The 27,530-nt window shown below is 41.8% G+C and overlaps 2 protein-coding genes across 2 annotated transcripts in view; one reads left to right on the top strand and one right to left on the bottom strand.

Moving 5' to 3' along the window:
* On the top strand, positions 1-25,330 carry CLXN (calaxin). Its single transcript, XM_073333964.2, has 6 exons — positions 1-297; positions 2,152-2,307; positions 7,743-7,847; positions 11,064-11,215; positions 22,559-22,663; positions 24,066-25,330. Exons 1-6 carry the CDS (start codon positions 123-125, stop codon positions 24,114-24,116), a joined length of 744 nt encoding a protein of 247 aa, XP_073190065.2. The 5' UTR covers positions 1-122; the 3' UTR covers positions 24,117-25,330.
* RBM48 (RNA binding motif protein 48) overlaps positions 24,461-27,530 on the bottom strand; it is a 9,929-nt gene continuing 6,859 nt past the window's right edge. Inside the window, exons 4-5 of the mRNA XM_073333963.1 lie at positions 26,183-26,751; positions 24,461-24,638 (exon numbers count right to left, since the gene is read on the bottom strand). Coding sequence (XP_073190064.1) covers positions 24,552-24,638; positions 26,183-26,751 — 656 coding nt within the window. The 3' untranslated portion in view covers positions 24,461-24,551. The remainder of the gene's footprint in view (positions 24,639-26,182; positions 26,752-27,530) is intronic.

Genomic DNA, 27,530 nt, shown 5'->3' on the forward strand with positions numbered 1-27,530 from the left:
GGAGCGAGGCTGGCTCCTGACAGCACCGCTGGGGGAACGGGGTTCGGCGGAGAAATGGACCCGCTCCGTCCCCGTACTTGGGCGAGGAAGCCGTTGCTAACGTTACTGAGCAACGACGCCTTATGAGTCCCCGCCCCTCCGTGGGACGCCCCGGCTCTCGCTTTGTGATTGGCTGGTCCCCGGTCTTCTGTTTCCACGGTGACAGCGCGCGGCTCCAAGGAGGCCGGCTCGAGAGCGCCATGAACAGGAAGAAGCTGCAGAAGCTCACAGAGTCGCTGTGCCGGACCGCGAAGCACTGTGAGTGCGGGGCACGCCCCACCCCCGGCTCCCCCAGCAGTTCCCAGCCCCGCCCAGCAAGATCCACGTCCCCCCAACAACCGCTTCACCACCCCAGCACCTCCTCTGCACCCCCCTCCCCATGGCTCCGGCCCCCTAATGCCCAGCCCGGCCCCAGGCGTCCCCCTGCAGCCCCCATGGCTCCAACCCCCTAATCCCCAGCCCGGCCCCAGGCATTCCCCTGCAGCCCCCATGGCTCCAGCCCCCTAATGCCCATCCCATCCCCAGGTGTTCCCCTGCAGCCCCCATGGTTCCAGCCCCTAATCCCCAGCCCGGCCCCAGACATTCCCCTGCAGCCCCCGTGGCTCCAGCCCCCTAATGCCCAGCCCGGCCCCAGGTGTTCCCCTGCAGCCCCCATGGTTCCAGCCCCTAATCCCCAGCCCGGCCCCAGGTGTTCCCCTGCAGCCCCCGTGGCTCCAGCCCCCTAATGCCCAGCCCGGCCCCAGGTGTTCCCCTGCAGCCCCCATGGTTCCAGCCCCTAATCCCCAGCCCGGCCCCAGGCATTCCCCTGCAGCCCCCATGGATCCAGCCACTAATGCCCATCCCATCCCCAGGCGTTCCCCTGCAGCCCCCATGAATCCAGCCACTAATGCCCATCCCATCCCCAGGTGTTCCCCTGCTGCCCCCAGGGATACAGCCCCTAGTGACCACCCCAGCCCCAAGCATTCCCCTGCATCTCCCCCATCCCCATGGAAACAACCCCCAGGAATTCACCTGCAATTCTCCATTGTCGTGGAACTAGTGCCCTCAAAACTCTTCCAGCTCCCTTAGAAAAACCATGTCAGTCCCCTTACAAAATCAGCCCTACTGGATCTCACTCACCCCTTATGTATCTGCCACACAGTATGTTGTATATTCACTCTGCATCTCTATTAAGTTGTTACACTGTTGTAGGCCTTTCAAACTTTGGGCTCTGAAATTAAGATGTGGAACATACCAGTCTCTATATGTTGTAAAGACCTGGCCGGTGTGTAACATGGCCTATTACAAGATGGAGTCATAACTAATTAGTTTGTAAAGGCCTTGCTAAAAGCTAATTGGGAATCTCCTTTAGCTTGAGTAGGAAGATGTGAGGTCTACTTTAGCTATCACAGTGAAATCAATATAGGGAACAGTACAATGAAAGCCATGAAGCTCTTGTTGGTCACACGTTTGTTATATTATTTAAGAAAAGGATGGGTAGCTGAGAGAAAGGGGAGAGGGCTAGAAGGTGCTTATCTCTTTCTTTTAAGTCTATATGAAGCTATATATGGACACAAGTTTTTAAGGTATATTGAAAACAAGTGTCCTATTGTTTTCTTGTGACCTGAAGTCACGGGAATGGAAATGGCTTTGGAGCTGATGAGTTGGTGGTTCAGTCTGATGCTGAAGAGACCAATTTCAAATGTGGAACAGTTAAAAGAAAAAAGTACCAAAGTGTTATGAATCCTGATTTTAAAAGCCTTTACATAGCATTTCTCTAGCTTTATTAGCGATATTTCTAAATATAATGGCAGACTGAAACAATAGTCTTCCTGTCACTTCTCATCTTGACAGCATTACAGAGTTTAAAACCCACTGAAAATTAATAAAATGATAGTATCCTCTTTTACATAGAGCTGAGCTAGTGTTCCCTCTTCTTCTGGAAAAAACTGTCTAACATCTCATGCCTCCTCGGGAAAGGGGCTTCTGTCCTTGAGAGGTATTTACTTTATATTTTGTTGGTTTTTTAAAATTTGTTAAAGGTTTATTATAATGTTAATGTTGCAGCTTCTCCTTAGTTTTGAATGGCACTTAATATTATAACCTCTATTATAACTTTTTTTTATTTCACAGTCAATAAAATTGAAGTGGAATGTCTCATAAAGCTCTTCCACACCCTGGTGGTTGAACCCAGTGATCGGCATGCCATCATTGGCTTAGATCGTAACACGTTCAGAAACATTCTGCATGTCACATTTGGGATGACAGATGACATGATTATGGACCGAGGTGAGACTAATTGATTAAAAAAGGCTGTAATTTCTGTAAAAGACACCTAGGGCAACAGCTTCCAAACTGGTCTGTGAAGCACGTGCTAGTGGTCCACGGAATGTTCCCAGTTCACATGATGCTGGCTTCTCATTCTTGATGCTCTACAAGAGCATTGCAGAGAAGAGCCTTGATGCTTGTAAAGGTAGCTGGAAACAAGGAGGAGAAGCTGCATGTATGTTAATTAACATTCCCCAAACAAAAATCCTACCAAAACAAGACACTACACTGTACACCATTCTCCCCATGGAGATGAGAAAACAGATGACAGATATTAGTCATATTGCTTAATGCACTACTAGAAGGTGCTCAGATACTATGGTGATGAGTGTAGTATAAGAACCTATACAGAATAGAATAGTTGCTGTAGTTGCCACAAGGATGTTGCACAGTTGCAAGTGGGATTGTGAATGGCGGGTGAAGTGATGTGTGTGATTTGAAATGGAGGAGTCCAAAAGACAATTTATTAAAATATAATCCGAACTATGGAAAAAATTGACAATTTCTTGCTTAGAGCAGAAGACAGACGTTTCCTATGAAAAAGCCATTGATTGACACATCTGCACCGAGTATGATCTCTCACCCATGTGTGATGTTTTCTTCCAGAACCGGGTCACTGTGTTTTCCCCGCCTCAATGAGAGAGAGAGATTTGCTGGTGCTAAACTATGTATCAGCTTCCTGACACCCACATTCAGTTAGCCACCCAAACAAACTCCTCAGGACTCTGCCAGTTCTTACTTTGCCTTGAAGGTTAACATTTGGTATGTGATGCTCCAAGAATATGATATGGAGAGTGTACATATAAAAGGGAAATAAAATATGGTGGCATATGCTCTGTCCAGGGCTCTGACCCACTACATATGGGTCACTCAATGACTAACTCTCCTGCAGCTTTGTAAGGGAGGAGGTGTGATCCTAAGAGCATACCAAGTCAGAGGGCAAAGGGCTCTCTGGTATGTAGCAGTTAGTCTCAGCTGGCCTGACCAGTTCAGTGCACCCCACACACTGCAGTCATATTTATTTAAAAGGTGTCTTATCATTGGACAACTAGCAACTCACTGATCATTAATATTCTTGCATGATGTATGTACGGTTGACATGCAAAGAACAATACAGACATGCTGGAAATATGTGACTAAAATGTGATTAAAGCAAGCATCTCAGAAAAGTTGATAAACAGGTTTTTCTTAGACAAAGATTTGTGAACTCCCCCATTTGTCTTGCAAGACATGGACAATGGGGAAACATCAGCAAAGCAATAAACAAAGCAATCAGATCACAAGCAGAAGGGAAGACACCATTTGCACTGTAAAAATTGCAGCAGGAAACACTGCATGGGAATTCACCAGAATGGGATACTTTCATCAAGATGGTGTTGCCCCCACATCACACCCTCCCAGAGCAGACAAGAGACTGAATCCCCAAGCAGACCTTCCTGGCTCTTGACACTAGGACATTGAACTTTGGGGGAATATAAGAAACTGGAAAAAGACTTTGCTTTATCCTTCACCAGAGGAGGCAAAGTAAACCAGTGCTTTGGGCTCTTTGTTTGTTCCTGGCTAACATAGCTGCCGACACCATGGGTGCTCCAGGGTTGGAACACCCACAGAAAAAAATTAACAGATGCTTAGCACCCACTGGCAGCCAGCTTCCTCTTTCCCCCCATTAACAGATCAGCTGTTCCATGCTGTGCAGGAGGTGCTGGGAGGGAGAGGGAGGAGAGGGGATGAGGCGTGCTCCAGGGAGGGGGCATAAAGAAGCAGGGTGGGGTGCGGCCTTGGGGGAAAGGGTGAAGTAGGGGAAAGGCTGGGGGCAGAACAAGGGCAGGCAGGGGTGGAGTGCAGGTAGGGACTGGGGGGCCAAGCACCCCCCAGGTAGAGAGGAAGTTGGTGCCTATGTTGGCTAAAGACTGGCCAGCCTTGCTGGAAGAATGACTGTGGTAAGATTCTAGTTTGTTAAATTAGATTATAGTCTTAGAAGTGTATTTTTACTTTTGTTTGTTTGTGACCATTTCTCTCCCGATTCCTTCTATCTGATATCACTTACATCTAGGTTCTATTGTTAGTAAACTTGTTTTACTTTTACAAAATCATTTCAGTGCTGAATATTAAACCAAAGGGTAAAATCCTCAGCTAATCTAGCAGGCTGGTGTGTATTCTGTCTCTGTGGAGGCAACAAATTTAGTAACCTCTGTGAGGGTCCAGTGAGAGGGACTGGATACCACTATGGAGATGGTTCTGGGGAGACTCCAGACTGGAAGGTCTGTTGGTGTCACCCTGCAAGGAGTAACCAGTGTGGTGGCAGCCAGGATGAGGCCATTGTGCTGTCAACATGTTGCTGGTGTCAGGGCTCTGAACCAAAGCTGCACAGCACAGAAGCCCCCAGGGCTGCAGGGCAGGCAGTGACACAACCCCTTACTGATCTGAGCGAACCCCCAAAGTGTTACAACCAGCCTCCTCCCGCTCAGAAGCATTTCCCTGCAGTCATCAGCCCCTGTGACTGGACAGTCACAATAATTACCAGGTTCGCTACTCCTGAGTGACTAGTATACACCAACCAGCTTGTTTGATTCAACTCTGTGTCAGCTCCAATATAACACAGCACTGTAATCTATAGTGAAAACAAGTATAAGTTTATTAACAAAGGCTAAGATTTTAAGAGAGTGAGCAAAGGTAATAAGAACAACACGTAACAAGTAAAACAAAAGTGTAATGCTTCTACTAGACTAAAACTTAACTCTAACAAGCTAACCTTGTCTAAAGCAATTTTGCAACTCTGTCCTTTCATGCAGTGTTTCAACTGAGGTTGTTTGAGAAGTAGTGAGTTTGTCAGGCCTGACTGGAGTTGCTGTTATAGAACACCGAACCCTTGCCAGATGGTATTGAGGGCTTCTTCGGGCCACACCATGCCACAGGGCTGAAGGGAACGGTCGTGTGCTGGTACTCCTGCACAGAGAATATCTCCTTTCCTTTTAATGAAGGAAGGGTAATGAGTAAGCACTGCTGTGCTGAGGTCAGTTCCCTCCACTGTTGTGTGTGGGAGGTTTAAGAATGGGGGTGTCGTGCAGCCACATGGCTGGCTCCCTCCCAGCTGCTGAAAATATATGCTAGAAGAGGGCATTATGTTATCATAGCCACCTCCCTTCTCTGTAGTGAGCCACTATAGGGATGACAATAGGCAGGCATTACTGCCTATAGACTGCTCTTTTCCTGCAATGTGGGGGAAATACTAGGGAAATACTGTGTTAGAGTGGATACCCTGAGCAGGGGCACTAAGAGCAGATTGACATGGAGGTTTTGCTGAGCCAGCATAGATTTCTTTCCTTCATTGACAGATAGGAGTGATGAGGAAATATTAGTGCACAAAAATGTGCTTCCTTCCCCGACCCATGGGGTGGAAAGGTGGTGGTTTGGGGCTCTATTGCGCTGGCATGAATTCCCTCTGGCATATAGATGCCTAGAGGAGGGTACTGAGGAGACATTACTGAGAAAGTGCTGTAAAGCTGGGTCTGACTAACTTCCACAGAGTCGCTGCGGGTACGTATCTGAGGTGTTCCATCACTGGGTCTGATTCCCCAAGCAAGGAATACGGAAACGTCATCCTATGGACTGAATGAAATATTGGTCCAGTGGAAAAAATAGTACGTGAACATGTAATTAAAGAGTGTATCATAATGCGTATAGAAAAGTGGGGGGGCTGAATTAAGGCTGAACAGACAACCTAAATTCTGGCATTTCCTAATTTTGCAGCGCTGGATTCTACCTATGTAATTTTCTTTTCACATAATTTTCATGTGTGTAATATTTCAATTCACTGAAATGGTACAGGAGTATTGCTGTTGCTGTAACTAAGCTGCTTAAATACCACTGAGAATCTGGGCCTGACTTACTAATTGTACTAAAAGAATTTTTAAGATGCAAAGCAAAATACTAAGTATTTACAGGCTCCACTGATTGGAAAGTTACACACAGTAGCTTTGTTTCTTATCATAGGGAAGGGTGAAGAAATAAATATGCATATTGGTTCGTGCAAGATGGCAGAAAGTTGTTGGTGTTGAGTGTACAGAAAAAAAAGTGTGTTGGATTTTCTGGATGACTTCCTCCATGGCTGCCTAAGACAAAATATTATCGCTAAAGTCCTATCTGCAAATGTATTTTTAATGGTGGATCTCCTTCAGGCTTTTCTGGGATTTGTGCTACTTACTGGGGTGCATAAACCCAGCAAAGCAACGGGTCAGCTAGCAGAACAAAGTGGCTATTCCACCTGTGATAGCTTAGATCCCCCAATAGGAGTTTGGAGTGGAAGACCATCAGACCTGGATGCAAGATTCTTATAGTAACGGATGTTAAGGCTCATACAGTTTTCAACAGAATAGTGGAAGAAGGGAATTTTTGCTAAAGTGAAGCAAATCAAAACACACAAACATCTTCAGCCAAAAAATGTTCATATTTACACTAAATGAAAGAAACTATTGCCTTGTTTCACAGAATCATAGAAATGGAGAACTGGAAGGAACCAAATTAGGTATCTAGTCCAGTCCCCTGCACTGAGGGAGAACTAAGTATTTATTATTTAGACCATTACCTACAGGTGTTTATCTAACATGTTCTTAGAAACCTCCACTGACAGAGATTCCACAACCTCCCTAGGTAATTTGTTCCAGTGCTTAACTACCTTTGCAGTTAGGAAGTTTTTCCTAATGTCTTAACTAATTCTCTCTTGCTGCAATTTAAGCCCATTACTGCTTTTTCCTGTTCTCAAGGGGTAAGGAAGACAGTTTATCACCCTCTGCTTTATAACAACCTTTTAGGTACATGAAGAGTATTACCATATCCCGCCGCCCTCAGTCTTCTCTTATCTAGACTAAACAAACTTAGTATTTTTAGTCTTCCTTCATAGATCATGTTTTCTAGATCTTTAATCATTTTTGTTGCTCTCCTCTGGACTTTCTCCAACTTGCCCACATCTATCCCAAAGTATGGTCCCCAGAACTGGATACAGTACTCCAGTTGAGGCCTTATCAGTGCTGAATAGAGTGGAATAATTACTTCTCGTGTGTTCTTACAACACTCCTGCTAATGCATCGCAGAATGTTTGCTTTTTTTTTTTTTTGCAACAGTATTACATTTTGCCTCTTGATAGTTTGTGATCCACTATAACCCCCAGATCCTTTTCTGCAGTACTTTCCCCTAGGCAGTCATTTCCCATTTTATATTTGTGCAATTGATTATTCCTTCCTAATCATAGTACTTTGCATTTGTCCCTATTGAATTTCATGATATTTATTTCAGACCATTTCTTCAGTTTGTCAAAATCATTTTGAATTGTTTGGCTTTGCATTGCCCCCCTGTAAGTATTACATTTGCAATACATCTAGCCTTTCTTCTCTTTTCAGTGTTCCGTGCTTTTGACACAGATAATGACAGCTGTGTCAGTGTAATAGAATGGGTGGAAGGTTTATCAATATTTCTTCGGGGGACATTAGAAGAAAAGATGAAATGTAAGGTTTATGTGTATGTCAATTTTTAGTAATAATTAAATTTATGAATATTTAAATCTACTTTTTAAATGTAACTAATACTAATTCTCTGCTGTTATATAATTCAGAGTAATTGAAGGGTTTTCCTTTGAACAATTTCATGCTCCTGAGTTGAGTCTTTCAAAGCTCGTTACCATTGGAATTTTATGTTTTCCATTTGTGCTTGCATTAGAGCCCATAGACATGAAAAAGTCTTTATGAAGATATTAAGACCAAGAATTAAAGACATTTAAAGGTCCAAACTGGGCCATGTGAAATGCTGTTCACGAGGAGCCTCACAGGGACTAAGCCAGTGCAGAGAAGTCCAGAAGCCACTCTGTCCTAGACACTGGAGTAAAAGCCTAAAATAGTGAAATTGTTATTGTGAAGCATAGCCTTTAACCTAATCTTAAAATCTCTTTTAAAATCTTTTTAAAGAACTATTTAAAATTTCTGCATTCATTTTAAGCAAAAGCAATTGCTTGTTCGGATACAAGAGGTGGAAACAATGCCACTGGGTTGAGTCCTCCTAAGCTTGTTACCATTGGACTTTTGTTTTTTCCATCCAAATCGGGCAGAGCTGGGAGTTGAATGTGGGCCTCCCACATTGCAGGCCAGTGCCCTAACCCTGGGCTACAGAGTCACACTAACTTCCCCATCCCCAGCCCTCCGAGAGTCAAACCTGGACCTGAGAAACCTTCCTGCCAAACCTGTCATTGAAACAGATATGTTGCCAAGACATGTTTCTCTTTCAGCAAAACAGCACTTTCTGACAGAAAAATGTTTCACTGAAAATATTTTGACCAGCTCATGTATTGACAAATTCAAGTAGACTAAACCAGTTTGGAATAATATTTACAAATAGGAGGGTTGGGTGGGTATTTTACTGACTGAAAGCTTTTTCTTAATAGTGTAATTGGCAAAGGAAAGGACCAGAAAGTTTTAGCAGAAGTCAGGATTGGTTTAGAGTCATTTGTTCTTTAAAGCTGGGCTTGACATGGTTTGAAAGCCAAGATAAACTTGGAGCCACTTGACAATTAAGGAGAGATTTGCTGCTAGAAGGGGAAATGGGTGTGTGTGCTGTCAGTCTTCTCCATATCCATCTCTATCACAGGCCTTTCAACCTGCAACTTTCATACATGTTAGCTTTGGAATTTTAAAAATATACCTTCTATCTTAGTCTAAACAAGGCCTGTGACCTGCAGCATCTCCTTCCCTGCCTTCACAGATGAATCTGGGCTCAGCTGCATTTGTGCTTTGCTTGTCCTTTGAACTGTTTCGTGCTCTGCCATGCAGTGATGTCAGGGGCTCCACAAATTCATTTCCCTCACATAATTCTAGAGAAAGAGCCATACTGAAGCCCAACACCAGATGCAACTGGACCTCAACATAATCACAATGCTGTAGGTACAGACCCCCAATATACTGAAACAATACCAATTTTTGTATCATCATCCAGAACACCCATAACACTGCAATACCTGGTCACCTTACTCAAATGACTACTTTGAAATTAGATTAATCTGAGTAAAACCACTCTGTCTGACAAGCTCTCTGTTGGCTACCATCACAGTTTGTTGCTGAAATAGCAAAACTGCATTTTTAGACTTAAGGGGAGTAAGACTGTTACCAAACTTGCTAAGAAGTTCTATTAAAAGATTAAGGGCTTTGAAAGAGAGAGGAAACAGTTTTTCACCACAGTTTAAACTAGCCAGCAATCTGTGTGCCAAAGGAGGAAGGAACAGAGAAAAATAAAAAGGAAAGAAAATTTAAAAATACTCAGCATAAAATAGCTGTTTCTGGCTTGTTTGGAGCTTCTTGGTCTTAACCTTGCTTGGCTTTGTGGAATTCTGTTTAGCACTGTGACTACAGTATGATGTGGTCTATATTTTCATTGTGCTTTGGGAAGGAATTTGTCAATTACTGGTAGCTGTCTGACTCCACAGTTGGGGCACATCAATAGAACCAGGATTTCATCCTTTGTCTTAAGGAAGTCAGTAGCAAAATGCCTATTGACTTCAACAGGGGCAGGATTTTATCCAAAGGCAGAAACATATTTTTGCTCTTGTGAAAGTTAGGTGTATCACTTGTATCTTGTACTGCAGTATCACAAGACTCATTGAGAGCAGTCACACATTGAGAGCAGCAAAGAGGAAGCAATGACAAGTATTTTTGTTGATTAATATATAGTAAAAATAAACTACTTTTATAGTATTTAGAGATTCTCTCTCTGCATTAAAGGATCCCTGATTTGCGGTTTTTGAACTGATATAGCTCATGCTCAGATCTTCTAGCCCAACTTCTGAACTGGTTAGGGTTCATACTCTAATTGTAATGCAAAGGTCACAATATCTCAGTAGTATGGATAATTGAGTCCGTTCTCTCCTATCTGCCTCTCACTCAGTTTCTTTCATACAGGCATCAATTTACAAATTGTTTGGAAACAAACTTTCACCACATATTAAACATGTTTAGGGAATGGCAGGAGAAAGAGTATGAATAGCAGTCTTTCCCCCTCTCCTTCCAAACAAAAGGCCTTGGTGAGTGGGACTAGGCAGGGGCTGGGGCTTGTTTCTCCCACAGGGCGCAGGGCTGGGATGGGGCAGTCCTGGTGATGCCAGCCCTGCATAGGACCTCCAGGAGTCTGAGCTGCGATCAGCTGTAGGGTGCCAGGGCTCAGGCTTCCACCCTGTGGATTGGTGGAATGGGGGGTATCAACAGCCCCTGGTGAAGGGTAAAGGATTCTGCTGCCAACTTGACATCTAGTCATTTACAAAACAAGTTTAGATTCTACAGCTCCCCAGCCACTCACTCACACCTGAAACCCAAACTGCAACTTTAACAAACTGTATCCTCAACTTGAGGACCAAAAACTCACAACTTTCTTACAGCCTTCCTTATAACCCAAATAATCACTCACTTTTGTAACTATTATTTAAAATCTGTCACTTACTATGCATTGCATATTTTTGTTTAATCTCTATTAGCTAATCTTCCTTTCAGCTAAAATATATATGAATGATCAGTAAATTATAATTAACAATCAGCATAAAACATTTGTACACGGCAAATGCTTCTCTATACCTGAACTACTCAGTATAAAATTGTCTTTACTTGTTCTAACACATAGCTCACAAGCAACTCTAACGATTTGGGAAATGTTGGTATGAAATTAAATTAGATTTATCTTTTGAAAAGATTGTTTTGAGGTCTATGATCTGAATGGTGATGGATACATTTCAAGAGAGGAAATGTTTCATATGCTGAAGAATAGCCTGCTAAAACAACCATCAGAAGAAGATCCTGATGAGGGAATTAAGGACTTGGTAGAAATAACACTGAAGAAAATGGCAAGTACTAAACCTAAATAGCAATTTATTTTAGTTAAGATGCACCTTTCTAATATCAATGAATTGATCTTCACAACAACTCCAGAAGGTAGGAAAACATTATCCCTACTTTACAAATGGAAACTGAGGCATAAAGATACTAAGTGACTTGCCCTGGTCATACAGGAGGTCTAAGAAAGAGCCAAAAATATAACCTAGATCCCATGAATTCCAGTCCAGTGTCCTAACAACAAAACCACCCTTCCTTGTGCAGTTCATCACACTAATATATTTTCTCCTAATCAACTAAAGATAATTATTTTTAGACTTAGGACTATTTTTTTAAAAGTCCAATAGACAAAATTCCAAGGTGTAGCTGATCCCTTCTATGAGAACATACGATTCTCAAACTTGCTCTGTATTTATTTCAATAAAAGGTGTCACCTACAATTTTATTCTTAATTAAAATTGTGTGTTATCACTTGATTTTATTAGGTAAATCTTACTTCTCCAGTTTACTGATTCTGTTAAAGTACAGCCCCAAGGCTATTCATGTAAACTAAGGGCCTTATCAATGCAACTATTTTTGTGAGTAATGAATGCAGAATTGGATGCTAAAGTTGTAGCAACATTTCCAGTAACACAGACAAATTGTCATACCCTTTCTTTGCCATACAAGAAGTATAAATTGTTTAATATTCAAGTAACGTTGTGTGAGAGAACAATAGAATTTCCAACCTCAATCATTCAAAAATCAGGTCAGGCTCACAGAAATATGAAATTGGCTTAAAAATAATGAGATTTTTAAATGTAATTATAGGGTCTTCTTATTTGCTTTCTATGTTTTAACACTTTAGGGTTAATTTTTTCAAGCTTTTCTCCATAACCACGAGGACTAAAAATGTACTTTTTAAAAAAGAATAAAAGCTGAGATTCTCACATACTAAGATGAGCTGAGGCTTTAAGAGAGACCCAAATATCACAAGACTCATGATAAAATCACAACAGTTGGCAACAATGGAGTAGTGTTAAGAATGTCAAGTACAATAGTTAAAAACTTTGCTGATATATTCTTCAAACTCCATCTATTTAACTGAGCCATAAATAAACATTGCGTGGCTGCCACAGCATTTTTAAAAAACTTGTTTATTCCAGTTTATTGTAATGAGCTACTGAGTCAGACTATAAGATTCAGTCATTCACAAGAGTTACCAGGGTCTTATGTGAGTTCTGTTAATGAACTCTTAAGAGCTAGGTTTCAGAGTGGGAGCCGTGTTAGTCTGTATCAGCAGAAAGAACAAGGAGGACTTGTGGCGCCTTAGAGCCTAACAACTTTATCTGCGCATAGCTTTCATGGGCTAAAGCCCACTTCATCAGATGCATGCAGTGGAAAATACAGTAGGAAGATTATATGTATATAACTGAGGGTGTATATATATCCAGAGAACATGAAAAAATGGGGGTTGCCATACCAACTCTTAATGAGACTAATCAATTAAGGTGGGCTATTTTCAGCAGGAGGAAAAAAAAACTTGTAGTGATAATCAGGATGGCCCATTTCAAACAGTTGACATGAAGGTGTGAGTAACAGAAAGAGGAAAATTAGCATGGGGAAATAGTTTTTAGTTAGTGTAATGACTCATCCAATCCCAGTCTTTATTCAAGCCTAATTTAATGGTGTCCAGTTTGCAGATTAATTCCAGTTCTGCTGTTTCTCGTTGGAGTCTGTTTTTGAAGTTTTTTTGTTGAATAATTGTGACTTTTAGGTCTGTAATTAAGTGTCCAAGGAGGCTGAAGTGTTCTCCGACTGTTTTTTGAATGCTACAAAAGTTTTTTTTCTCCTGCTGCTAATAGCCAACCTTAATCGATTGGTCTCGTTAAGAGTTGGTATGGCAACCCCCATTTTTTCATGTTCTCTCTGTGTGTGCGTGTGTATATATACACACAATCTTCCTACTGTATTTCCACTGCATAAATCTGATGAAGTGGGCTTTAGCCCATGAAAGCTTGTGCTCAAATAAATGTTAGTCTCTAAGGTGCCACAAGAGCTAGCCTGTCAGCACCAAGGAAAGAGCAATATCAGGCACAGAGAGTTTTTTGAATCTCTCCCCAGTGACGCATCCAGCCAGTATCGGATTGGCATTGACTGCTTCTGTTTCTTTTTAGGTAGAAGAAGACTGGGCTGACATAGCACCAGACAGAGATGTAAGGGAGAATGGGGGGGAAAAATATGAGGGTATTTGTGGCTTAAACTCACCCCTACCACAAACGAACAAGTAATGGAAGATCATTTTTAGTTCACAATTTAACCATTCTACTCTTCAAAAGTTAGAAATGTCATAGTTTAGGGTGACTTTAAATGCAACAGTAAAATAATTTCTTCCTTGAATAGTTATCAATATGAACTCCACTCTTAGTGCTCATTTATCCCATGCACGTGAAATCAGGTTCTCTTAGCCAGCTGTGGCTGTTGGGGTCATGTCTGCACTCTAGATACCCTGACCCCTCCCCCCAAGGATGTAAAGGGTAGAGTGACCCCAATCATCCCTCAGTTCCTAATTAGTGCCTGTGGCAGTGAGAGAGAACCTCTCCACCTACATCTCTGTGCACTGTGCCAGTTAGTAGTAGTACTGATAATTAGCTATTTGGTTAGAAGTGTTAGTCTTTTGTCCGGTGGCAAAAAAAATGGTTTTAGTCAGATATTTAGTATTAGACTACATTCCTTCTACCACACCCTCTCCCTTGTACAGGGGCGCTAGCAGCATCGCAGAAGCAAAATCTCTGGGGCTTAAAACCTGGTCCAAGTGTGACGCTTCAGTGTTGCTTAACAGAAGGTAGACCAGGTGCCTTTTTTGCTTAAAGGAAGGACATATTCTTGAGCAATGTCCATGTATCACTCCTCTAAAGTTCTAAACAGACTCTGAAAGCTAGAGTGAAACCTGCCTCAATTGTTCCTCATGAAGTACTCTGTACAAGCCTCCATGGATGCCAAAAGAAAGGATGTAGCAAGATGTCAGTCCTCTGGTCAGTCCCTCTCCATGAACAGACTGGTGAGTCAAAATTTTACCCCAAGATTCCATGCTACATTGACCAACATGTCCCAGTCGTCTGCTTCCATTCCAGCTTTGACTACACCAGACGGGAGGGGAGGAACACCCACTCCAGAGGTAAGATGAGATGTAGATCACCCTCCCTGATGCCTACCAAGTTGAGATACAAGAGTCAGCAAATATCTGATTCATCTCAGGCTCAACAATTGAAGGTTAGCCAACAGCCTGACATAGATCCCTCTGGTGCTTCAGTACCAACCGCTAAACATATGCGTGGAGTACCAACTAAATCTGTGGACTGCCCTTCCTCTGGCACCAATCTATCAGAACTCGTTGCCTTGGTATCTGCTGCATCTATCCTGTCTCTGTTGCCATCTAAAGCATATAAGGCACCAAATGATCTAACTGTACGACTGGTACCAGAGTCACTTTTCCTTGAGAGGTTGAGGTTCGTGATAGTTAAGCTACCAGTTACCAGGTCATCAGAATGGCAGATGAAGGAGGTCTCTCTACTGACTTCATCCCCTACCCAAGTAGGGAAAATACAGCAGAGCCAGGACACTCCTGACAGAATGGCTTCATCTTTAGATGTCTATTCCTTTTTTTCATCACTATTGATGCACAGTATGCAGTCATCTACTACATATGCACACAAACACCCCCTGCCCACCTCCACCAGGTTGCACTTAGGTTACTTATCACCTCACTATCTTCTAGGTATTTGCAAATTGAATGCTTAATTATTTGCTCCATTATCGTTTCAGGTACTGAAATTAAGCTGACTGGTCTGTAATTCCCTGGGTTGTCCTTATTCTCCTTTTTATAGATGGGCACTATATTTGCCCTTTTCCAGTCCTCTGGAATCTCTCCTGTCTTCCATGATTTTTCAAAGATAATCGCTAATGGCTCAGATATCTCCTCAGTCAGTTCCTTGAGAATTCTAGGATGCATTTCATCAGGCGCTGGTGACTTGAAGACATCAAACTTGTATAATTTTTAACTTTTCCCATATTTTAGCCTCTGATCCTACCTCATTTTCACTGGCATTCATTATGTTAGATGTCCAATTGCTACTAAACTTTTTGGTGGAAACTGAAACAACAAAATCATTTAGCACTTCTGCCATTTCCACATTTTTGGTTATTGTCCCACCCCCTCCTCATTGAGTAACGGGCCTTGGTCTTCCTCTTGCTTCCATACTAATCCATACCAATCTTTAACGTACCAATCCAATAAGATTTAACATACCATACCAATCCAGTGTTAGTCCTGGCACATAATTTGTTTTGAAGCCTTGTGGAATATACTTCTTTGAGACAGTCAGCGCCGCATTGACAAACTGGTCATAATTTCTGGTATTGGTTCAATCTTTCTTAAAATGGCATCAAGGTCATTGGTGAAGCTGTTACATTCTGCTTTTTTTTAAATTAAAGCAGTACCAACATGGTACTGAGTTAGGCGGTATGGCTGCATTGATCTGGATGGTGATGGGTGCAACACTCTGTACCTCAGACTACCAACCTGGAACTCCCACATTCACCATTGTCATATGATTGATACATTTTGTACAAAGTATGCCTTGTGAGGTATCATTTTTAAAGCCTTGATCTGCTGAACATTAATATCCCATTGAATTGTATGTGCCATCATTATACGTGATGTTATGAAGTATTCCTATATGTTTCAGAGTAACAGCCGTGTTAGTCTGTATTCGCAAAAAGAAAAGGAGTACTTGTGGCACCTTAGAGACTAACCAATTTATTTGAGCATGAGCTTTTGTGAGCTACAGCTCACTTCATCGGATGCATACTGTGGAAACTGCAGCAGACTTTATATATACACAGAGAATATGAAACAATACCTCCTCCCACCCCACTGTCCTGCTGGTAATAGCTTATCTAAAGTGATCATCAGGTGGGCCATTTCCAGCAAATTTGCAAATTGGATACTATTAATTTAGGCTTAAATAGAGACTGGGAGTGGCTAAGTCATTATGCAAGGTAGCCTGTTTCCTCTTGTTTTTTCCTACCCCCCCCCCCCAGATGTTCTGGTTTAACTTGGATTTAAACTTGGAGAGTGGTCAGTTTGGATGAGCTATTACCAGCAGGAGAGTGAGTTTGTGTGTGTATGGGGGTGGGGGGGGATGTGAGAAAACCTGGATTTGTGCAGGAAATAGCCCAACTTGATTATCATGCACATTGTGTAAAGAGTTGTCACTTTGGATGGGCTATCGCCAGCAGGAGAGTGAATTTGTGTGGGGGGGTGGAGGGTGAGAAAACCTGGATTTGTGCTGGAAATGGCCCACCTGATGATCACTTTAGATAAGCTATTACCAGCAGGACAGTGGGGTGGGAGGAGGTATTGTTTCATATTCTCTGTGTATATATAAAGTCTGCTGCAGTTTCCACGGTATGCATCCGATGAAGTGAGCTGTAGCTCACGAAAGTCCATTCCTATATGTGTTACTGAAATATCTTATGAGGTTGGGAAATGCCCACACCTAGCCTTTCAGTAGGGACAAAGGAGCAACTATCACTGGCCAGACAGGTGTTGATGGCCCATCAAGAAGAATCCACTATCCCAGAGACTTCTGAAAGAGGGCACATACACAATGGGGGCAGCCTGACCCCCACATCACAGCAAGGATCTTTCTAGCAGCTAGAAGAAAGTATAAAAGAGGGACAGTAACATAATCACTGGGCCTCTCTCCTCCTGCATCTCAACACTTGGAAGATCATCCAGAAGACAAAGTCTTTGAACTGGGGAGATTGCTCCCAAGCTGAAAGGAAAACCCCATCTGTGCATTTGAAACTGTGATCTGCCTGTAACATCTGTTAGGGTGAGAGACTGTTTGATTCAAATCTTGCTTAGTCTGTTAAAGTTAGAATTTAGACTGCATTTCTATTTTTAATTTTTAGGCAACCAACTTTGATCTCTATGCTTGCTACTTGTAATTACTTAAAAATCTATCTGTAGTTAATACATCTGTTTTATGTTTTACCTAAAAGAGTGTGGTTTTGGCTGGAGTGCTTGGGGAATCTCAGCTCAGGTTAGCAAAGGCTGTTGCACATGCACTACCCTTTTGTCGGAGTGGTGAACTTATTAATGAGCTTGCACTGTCCACGGGACTCTTGAGCAGTGTAAGCTGATATATTGCTGGGGTGATTGGTTGGTGCCGGTCTCTATATGATTCATAAGTGGCTCAGGGAGCATTCATGCAATTTAGCTGGGTGTGGGGCTCCACATGTTGATGGCTGAGTGATTACAGCACCTGGAAGGGTCTTGCTGCTTGGCACTGGCATAGCATTGTGTGAGACAGCCCAGGCTGGAGACTTAAGGGGGCACAGCGGTCCCACAGTTCCATATTGTATCCTGGGGTTCCCATCACAAGGGGCCAGTGCTGCAAATGTGGAATCAGACCCAAATTAAGTTTGTTATATGAATCAGCTATGTTGTTGCTAACAAACACTACATCAGGGTTGTAGCCCTGTATCCATGGACTGCTACTGAAAAAACTGGGGAACTTAAGATTCTGAATTAACTCAAATGTATCCTCATTGATCACTTCAGTGAATTCCAGGACCTCATCAAGTACATAGCAGTCTCTCTGGAGATTATCAGGAAGTAGTACAGAGGAAACCTCAAAAGCTCTTGGATACTTTGCACACTTCCATAACTGTCAGGCTTTCCCTGCCAATAAATAAGGTATTGTTGGAGCCTTCACAAGACCTGAGGCAGACTTCAGCATTTGATTCTTGCTATACCTAAGAGTGCAGATAGAAGTCCCTTCCAGTGCGTTTGAATATTCTTATTCTCACCGGGTACAGGGATCTCTGGTTGTAGGAACCATCCAGGAGAAGTCCAAGCAGCTAGGGCCTCCCAAAGAAACATCTAGGGAGAAAAACCCTAAAAAACTAGACCTGTTTGGATGCAAAGTCTGTTCACCTGCCAGCTCCAGATGCTTATAGCTAGCTACCAACTCTTCTTTAAATACGACTTTTAAAATGGGAGAAACTATCTCAGTTTGTGGATAATCTACCATGGGAACATCGAGAGGAATTTAAAGCCATCATGATGGAAAGACAACTGATACTGCACGTTTCTATTCAAGATGCACTTGACATGTCCAACACAACAGCACTTACTATGGCCACTTCTGTTATAGTGAAAAGATATGTCTGGCTTTGATCATTAAGGATTCACAGGAAGGTCCAACCCACAATTTAGGATCTTCCCTTTGAAGTTAAAATAAGCATTTTAATTCCAAAACAGGTAAGGCCCTCCATTCACTGGAGGACTCTAGGACAACTCTGCATTCCTTGGGTCTGTAGTTCTATCCTCAAGAAGAAAGCAAGTAAGACCACAGTCTTCTGTCAGACAAAATCTCTCTGCCCATTACTATTATCAGCCCCAGAGGACCTCTAAACCACAAATAAAAAAGGAGAGGTTCTATCAACAATGATCTTCTGCCTCTTCCTCCACTTCTGCACAATCTGCATCTTCCACCAGGTAGCAGGTTTGATATCGGTGTTGAGAGCCTGACAGAACTTCTCAAGGATCGCTTCCCTTCCATAGATCCCTTTGGCAACCACCTTTTATTTTTGGGAAGACCTAGACTCAGTCACCTCAGACTAGTGTGTCTTGGAAATTGCAGAAAAGGGGTATTGTATCTAATTTAATCTCTTCCTATCCCCTCCTCCCATCCCTTATAAGGGACCAGATACTGTTGAAACAATAAGTGGAATCCCTTTCTACATCTCAGAGCTGTGGAGGAGGCATCTTTAGAGTTCAGGACTAGGGGGGATATTCCCATTCTTTTCTCATCCTGAAGAAGAAAGGTTGATGTCTCATTCTGGACTTCTGATATCTCAACAGATTCATCTGTCATTTCAAATTCAGGGATTGTGACTCTGGCCTCTAATTCCCTCATTAGATCCTAAAGACTAGTTCCTGGCAGTCGACTTTCAGGATGCATATTTTCACATATCCATTCATCTGGAGTACCTCAAATTCATCTCACTATCAGTACAAGGTCCTGCCCTTGGGTCTTTCCACAGCACAAGGGTATCTACCAAGTGCTTGGCATCTTATCTAAAAAGGGGATCCAGGTCTATCTATATCGAGAACTGGTTGATCCAAAGAAGATCACACCAGCAAATGATCAATGCAATTCAAGTGGCCTTAAAGCTCTTTGCCTCACTGTGCCTCAAAGCCAGAGAAAAATCCACACTTACTCCAACTCAAAGCATAGAGTTTATAGAAGCCATGTTAGATTCTGGGTTGACAAGAGCTTACCTTCCATGAGATTCCAAATTATAGTGAACCTCATGCACCAGGTTCTATCTCACGCAGAGACATTGATAAGAGTATGCCTCAGACTTCTGGGACAGATGGTTTCATCCACATATGTGACACAGTTTGCCAAACTTCACCTATGCTGCATCAAGGGTGATTGAAATCAGTGTATCTACCCAGCAGAGACCACATGAACATGTTGGTCACGGTCCCTCAGAAAGTCTTCTCCTCTTTAAACTGGTGGACAAATACATTTTGGTTGTGCAAGGGAGTACCCTTCTCTGCACCCCTACATATCAAGACAGGTGACAGATACTTCTACTTAGGGATTGGTAGAGGGGCCTCACCTACATCACTTTCTGCCACAGGGTCTGTCGTCCCCTCAAGAACCTTATCTACACATAAGCATCCTTGAACTCAGAGCCCTTTGCCTGTCAGTCAAAGCATTCTTCCCTCTACTCCAGGGATCCACAATCCAAATGCTGACAGACAACACCACAGCTATGCATTATGTCAGACAAGAAGGAGCTATGTCATTTCCATTCTGTCAGGAAGCCATTAAGCTCTGGACTTGATGCATTAATTACTAGATCATGCTAGTGGCCTAGTATCTTCCAGCTGTTCGGAACTTGTTAACAGTTTATGACACGCAGGCACCCCAATATTCACCGCTGTCATGTAATTAGGATATGTTTTGTACAAAGTATGCCTTGTGAGGTATCATTCTAAAAGTCTTGATCTGCTAGACATGCATATCTTGTTAGATCATATGTGCTATTGTCGTATGTGAAATTATGAAGTTTGGCTCTGCATGTGTTACTGAAACATGTGAGGTTAAATACCCACAAGCAGCCTTTTAGGTACAACAGTAAAAAGGCCAAACAATGTTAATGACTTATTGAGGAAATGCACACAAGTACAAGGATTACCCCAAGCACTGTGTACAACAGAAACCTCTCAGAGATAGCACTACACAATGGGAATTGTTTGACCCAGGTCACAGCAAAAGAGCTTTCCAGCAAGTGTGAAGAAAATATAAAAGGGGAGAAATGACATCATGATGGTACCACACTCTTCCTACAACAACACACCTGGAAAAATCTGAGGATGATACTGAGTGTCCTGAGACAAGATGCTGGATTGATTATCAGTATAGCCCCAGCATGGGCTAGGCAGTTCGGGTATTCAAATTTGGTGAACCTCTCAACGCAGCCGCCAGTTATGTTGCCTGAGTTCGGCAGAACAATGATCAGGCCATACTCCAGGATCCAGCATGGTTACATTTTATAGCCTGAACGCTGGCTGACTGACATCCACTGAAAGAAGCTGTTTAGTTCGAGTTCAGTACATTCTGTTCCAAAGCAGGAAAGGTTCAACTAGACTAACTTATACAGCTAAGTAGAAAAGGTTTTCATTTGGGCATTTCAGAATCACAGCTGTCTCCTTAATTTCAAGCAATACTGGAGTATTTATTAACCCTGAAACCACTCAGACTTTCTATTAGTTCCATAAAGGTCCATCTACCAGCAGTCTCTGTACATCACCCTCCTATTCAGGGCCACACTCTGTCTTCTCACTGTACAGCTGCTAGATTCCTTAAGGGCCTAACCCATGTTTTTCCCCCAGGTCAGGAGCCCCTCTCCCTCTTGTGACTTCAATATAGCATTAGCAGGGATGATTGCCCCTCTCCCACTTTGAGCCCTTAGCAGCCTGTTCCCTAGATCAGTGTTTCCCAAACTTGGGACGCCGCTTGTTCAGGGAAAGCCCCTGGCGGGCCAGGCCAGTTTGTTTACCTGCCGCGTCCAGAGGTTCAGCCGATCGCGGCTCCCACTGGCTGCGGTTCGCCGCTGCAGGCCAATGGGGGCTGCGGGAAGCAGTGGCCAGTACGTCCCTCGGCCTGCACCAGTGGGAGCCGCGATCGGCTGAACCTGTGGACGCGGCAGGTAAACAAACTGGCCCGGCCCGCCAGGGGCTTTCTCTGAACAAGCAGCCTCCCAAGTTTGGGAAACACTACCCTATATCATCCCGATCTATGAAGCCTGCCTTTTTAGTAACCATTACATCAACTTGAAGGGTAGGGGCTCTCAGGGCGGGTCTCCCTTATAAAGTGTTTCATAAGGACAGGGTCACACTCAGGCTTCATCCCACATTCCTGCCCAAAGTTGTGTCAGACTTCCACATGAACCAATTCATCTCCCAGTTTTCTCACTCAAACGGGGATGAAGCTAAATTTCACACATCTGATTTAGTTAGGTCATTGTTACACTACCTTAACAGGTCAAAATAATTCAGGAACACACCTTGATTGAGTCGGTTATGGGTCAGGCTGTATTCTTACAGAGATTAACAAAATGGTTCTCCACTTGTATAAGAAAGTGTCATAAGCTAGCGAAGTTAGATCTACCTAGTTACCTTAGAGCTCATTCCATTAGAGCTCAGTCAGCCTCTGCTGCCTGTTTGAAAAATGTCCCTATTTCTGAAATTTGTAAGACAGCTATGTGGTGTTCATGCCACATATTTATAAAATGCTCTTCTTTCCTAGAGACTTCCAGAGTGAACACCTGTGATGGCAGAGCTGTCCTGTTTAAATAGGACTCCTAAAGCCTATCTCAAAACAATCAGACCACTGCATATTAATTACCCAAAGTGGAATTCATGTGGACAATTCCTAGAAGAAGAACAAGTATTTTTACCTTATAGTAACTACGGTTCTTTGAGATGTACTGTCCACTATGGATTACCACTCCTCCCGGATTCTGTGTTGGCCAAAGAACTGCAGGACAGTTGGCCCATTCTACCATTTATGCAATCAGGTGGGGGATATGAGAACATCTTGGGTGCAAGCAAGACGCCCCAACAGAAACTGCTGGCCAAAGGAACCTGATCTGGTGTGCATGCACACCAAGAGTGGAATCCAACTCGACAATCACTCAAAGATTAAGTTATTTTATAGCATAAGCATAGTTACTGTAAGATAAGTAACCGCTTTTGACCAATAATGCTAATCCTCCTTTCCTAGGACTGTGATCATGATGGCAAGCTCTCTTACGCAGATTTTGAAAAAGCTGTAAGAGATGAAAATCTTCTCTTGGAAGCATTTGGACCATGTTTGCCAGATATCAAGGTATTAAATCATTCTTGCATGTAAAAAAATTAAATAACTTGTGATAATACTGCCCATCAGCCTAATTATTGCTTGAAAGCTTAACACTGCAATACATACATTCACAGTTCTTTGAGAATTGCCAGATCTCCAGTTGTAAGATATTCATGTCTGTCTATCATAGCAAGACCTACACAAACACTTCCTTGCAGATCCAGGGCTTCCAGGATTCCCGCCCAGGACAGCCAGCCAAGCAGACTGTCCCCATCACTGGGGCTCTTAGGAGCCTGCCTCCTCCACAGCCCCAATTCCCAGAACTGCTCACCAGGCAGCTCAGAGAGAGCTTGGATTCCATTTTGCACAGAACTTCAAAATGTAGAGGTTTTATTCTGACTCAGAACAAAACCAACTTTTGAAATCCATCATGAAAAAGGATTACTATTACTACTATCCTCTGCCCAGCTGTAGTATTTATCTTAATTTTAGAGCTAAGGGAAACAAAAGCATTAGATTAAGTGACTTGCCCAACCTCATATAAAGTTGGTGACAAAACTGGACTGAAAATCCAGGTCATCTAATAGGGGGGAGGGATAGCATAGTGGTTTGAGCATTGGCCTGCTAAACCCAGGGTTGTGAGTTCAATCCTTGAGGAGGCCATTTAGGGATCTAGGGCCAAAATTGGGGATTGGTCCTGCTTTGAGCAGGGGGTTGGACTAGATGACCTCCTGAGGTCCCTTCCAACCCTGAGATTCTATGAACTCCTACTCTGCTCTAGTTATTAAACCATGGTCTTGCTGAAGCTTCAGATCAACTGTTACATGCTTGCAGCTTCTATGCTTTGTGTACTATGCCCTACAAAGCATGTAAGTTTTTTTAAAAGGAAACTAGGGCTCCAGTAGAAAAGGAGAGCACTCTAGTGCATATTAGCCTGCAGCTCCAGACCCAGAAGACGTTTGGATATGCTCTTTATGGTCCTGTAGCATTAAAAAAAAAAAACCACCAAAACAAGCACCTCATTTTTTTTTACTTTCCTTAAGCCAAGGCAAAACAGCATTCTCAATGCAGCCTTTTTTTTTTTTTTAACTTCCGATGTTCAAAAATCAGGCTATTCCCATAAGTAGTATATCGAGTGATAACTATGTATATGTATCCTTTGGTTTCCCAAAGGAACCATCACTTTGAATGTTCTGACTTAAGTTCTTGGCCATGAAGCCATTTACATTTAATTTCCATTATCAAAGTGCCAGGTGGCATTCAAGAAATTGGAAAGATGTTTTCAAATGTTCAGTAATTTGTTTACTCTTACAAGCCTCAATTTAGCACTATTATTTTCTGAATACCTTTCATCCTTTCTTAAACTAGTTTAACAAACTTATTTTGTTTTACAACTATTTTGTCACACTGTCTCTCATTTCTTTTACAGAGCAGCATGGCATTTGAAATGCAGGCATTCCGAGAAACTGGTGATATGTAGCTCTGCAACTGGAAAACTGCTGTAAAGGACAGTTTCTCTGCATCAGTTTTCTTAAGACAGTAAAAACAGCAGCAAGTCAGAACTCTTACTTTAATACTACATCTCAGCATTCCTTAACTTCAGTATAACTGCTACTGAAGAAATGGGTAAGAGGATAACAAATGGCTTTTAAAGGAGTTAATGTTTCATGAGGTATAAAATATTATCTGTGTGTCTGGCTACTGAGATACAAGAGTGCTACTAATTATAGACACGTTTAATGAAATGTCAAAAAATACAAAATTTATAATCATGAATGTTTATACTACTGCTAGAAAATACATTATAATATACAGATAATTTAATATTTCTTTACCTCTGACGTCACAAAAATAAAAAAACTTGAAATTCTATCCTTTAAAGGCAGATGGACACCAAAGATGCTGCCTGCGGTATCTATATTCTTCTTCTCTGCTTCATCGGTGGCTTTGTTTGAGTATCCTCTGGCTTTTCCCCAGATGATTCTGGAACAGAAACTGCTACCTAGTTTAAAAAGGAAAAAGTCCAAAATCAGTAAATTGTAATTATTCCTGATTCTGTTGCTTTTAGAATAAATGTCCCTGAATGTTTATGTAACTTTGATATTTGAATTTTAGGAGCAATGTACAGTATTTGTTCATTGCAATTATATTACAAGCTTTCCACCACACAAAGTTGTAAGTGAATGTTACGCACAAGCCAAATTAAATAATATTTTTAATTCTTAGAATGACAATATGGAATATTGGGAAACAGTACAGCATCAACAAGCAAGTGAATCAGTGACAAACAACTTGCTGTATTTTAACAAATAATTGATTTTAAAGGTTTGGTAATGATAGAATGTTGCACACTTTCGTTATGTGCATCAACAGTAAAGGAATATCGAAGTATAGTTTAGCCACCTGAAAGTAAAACTGTAATATGGAAAAAGGAGGAAGTGCTTTGGAATAAAGTGGGTTTTTGTTGTTGGTTTTTTTAAGGTGATGTGTGATTCATTAATTGATTTAGCAATTTAGTTGCAGTTGAGCCCCTTCAAATCTACATAGCTTTCTGTATTGAAGGTAGCAGTCTCTGTTTCTTGATTTTCTTAACTTAAGCCTACTGAATACAAATAGTATAATAGTAAAAGAAAAACGTTTACTATTGCATGTTACCTCATGTACAGTATAACAATTCTTATTAAAGGGCTACTGTACTATGAAAAGTGACTCTACTGTCCTACTTGTTTAACCCCTTTACTGTTCACAGAAAATGAAAATAATCCTGAACCCCTCATTGTTATATAGCTGTTCAGGTAAAATATTTCACCTGGGGCAGTATGCAACACCAATGAAGAAAATATAAATAATTTCCAAATAATTAAAAGGCAAAGAAAAGGAAATTCTAGTAAAACACAGTTCACAGCATCTGTATGCTTTTGTTTCGTTCAAAATGAATGCAGACTAAATCATACAGCAGAGATTTAAATGATGTCATGCTGTCTGCCATAAACAAGATTGTGTTAAATTCTTCAGAGTCTAAGTCCAACATTCTGAAGATCTCTAAAATCTAAATATGTGGTCAGCTGCTTTAGATACTCCCAACAGCAAGGAAAAGTGAAGTGTGTGGGGAAAATGAATGAATATGGAAAACGAATAGTATCTTGATGTTACTTTTATTTCCAAATATGACAGAGGCCTAAAAAACAAAATTGTATAAAATGAAAATACTTCAACAGCACAAAGTTGGTGCAGTATCAAAATGAATCAAAGTATTATGATTAAAGGGTTAAAAAAACCCTTTGGTTTTAGATGCTTTTTTAACATTTGGCCTGATCCTGAGAGGAGATGAGAACTTGTGACTGACTTCAATGGGCATTATGGGTGCTCACACTTCTCAGAATCAGGCCCCATTATTAACAAATTGCTGGGAAAATATCCAGTATATTGAGGTAAATTCCTATATGGCCCCATAAATACATTTTTAACGAACAATGAATATAAATGTATGTTTAAAAATCAAAATTAAAAGGGTGGTGGTGTTTTTTTTTTTTAAAGAGTGCATACCTCCTTTAGTTTATTTCGAATTAAACTTGCTGAAGTATTCAATGAATCATCATCCATGTCCACTTTTGGTATTTCTGGTAGCCGTGGACCAATAATGACTTCAGTACTATCCGAGTCTATTCCAATGAAGTCAATTTGATTGCCTTGGTCTCTCTTTCTCTTTCGCTCTTGCAGTTGAGTTGTTCGGGGCATAAATCTCCCAATTCCGTTATCGGAAGGAACTTTTCTTTGCAGCACAAGAGAAACGGGTGTGTTCATATGTCCCCCCTGTTGTGCACTTTGAGTCAAATGTTTACTTTGGCTGAAGTATTCAGAAGTTTCAGCACAGTTATTGACATATTTAGGGAATGCCAACGCACTCTGAAAATGACCTCCTGAAGGACATGCTGTGTTTCTTGACGAAAATTCACAAGATGGCTTGTAAGAGTAAGGACAACATACAGATGGATCCCAGTTACCAGTATTTGCATCAGCTACACTGAATCCTAAGGTTTCTGGTTGAAAGTCATGTTTGGAGTTCTTTGAAACAGTCTTTTTAGGCTCCTGTATCTTCTTTGCCACAAAATGAACTTTAACACAAAGAGGTAGTTTGATTGTTATTATATAACTTCTCTAAATTATATACAACAAAGAAAAGCATTTATTTAGCATTGCTGAATTATAGTGAGGCTGAGCACTAGAGTCAAGATTTTATAGCCAGTTCCAGTCTAACCTCAAGTTTCACTTCCATTATCTTTCTGGCAATCCAGACTTCATTCCATTAAGTGCAAAAGTGTTGATTGCCAAAGCAATTGTAGTTCATGATTAAGGATACAATTTGGTCATAACAGGAACAGATTCTGTGACTTTACCTGACCTCTGTGACTTCTTCGGCTCCAGCTATCAGCAACTGAAGTCGGGGCTGGAGCTGGAGCCGGGACTGTGAGCCCCTACTCCATATGGCTGTGGCTGGCGTTGGGGCTATGCTCCTCATTCCCGCAGCTGGGCTGGAGCCAGGACTGTGTGACATTCCTCCCCACATGGCTGGGCTGGAACCAGGGCTTTATGCCAAAGTCCCCCACCATGGGATTGTTAAGTAAAAGTCACAGACAGGTCACAGGCTCCTGTGAATTTTTGTTTATTGCCCGTGACCTGTCTGTGACTTTTACTTAAAATAACCATGACAAAATCTTAATCTTATTCATGATTATTAGTAAGTGTGAAATCACTAGAGTTCAGAAAGTCAAGACAATGTGTTCCTGACACCTATTCTATATAAACTATTTCCTCTTTCAATTATACTGCAGAAGTTCACTGGGGCAATTATTTTCCCCAATCAGAACCAAAGCATCTGAGCATACAATGACAA

Source organism: Lepidochelys kempii, chromosome 2, assembly GCF_965140285.1.
Source record: "Lepidochelys kempii isolate rLepKem1 chromosome 2, rLepKem1.hap1, whole genome shotgun sequence".
Lineage (NCBI taxonomy): Eukaryota > Metazoa > Chordata > Testudines > Cheloniidae > Lepidochelys > Lepidochelys kempii.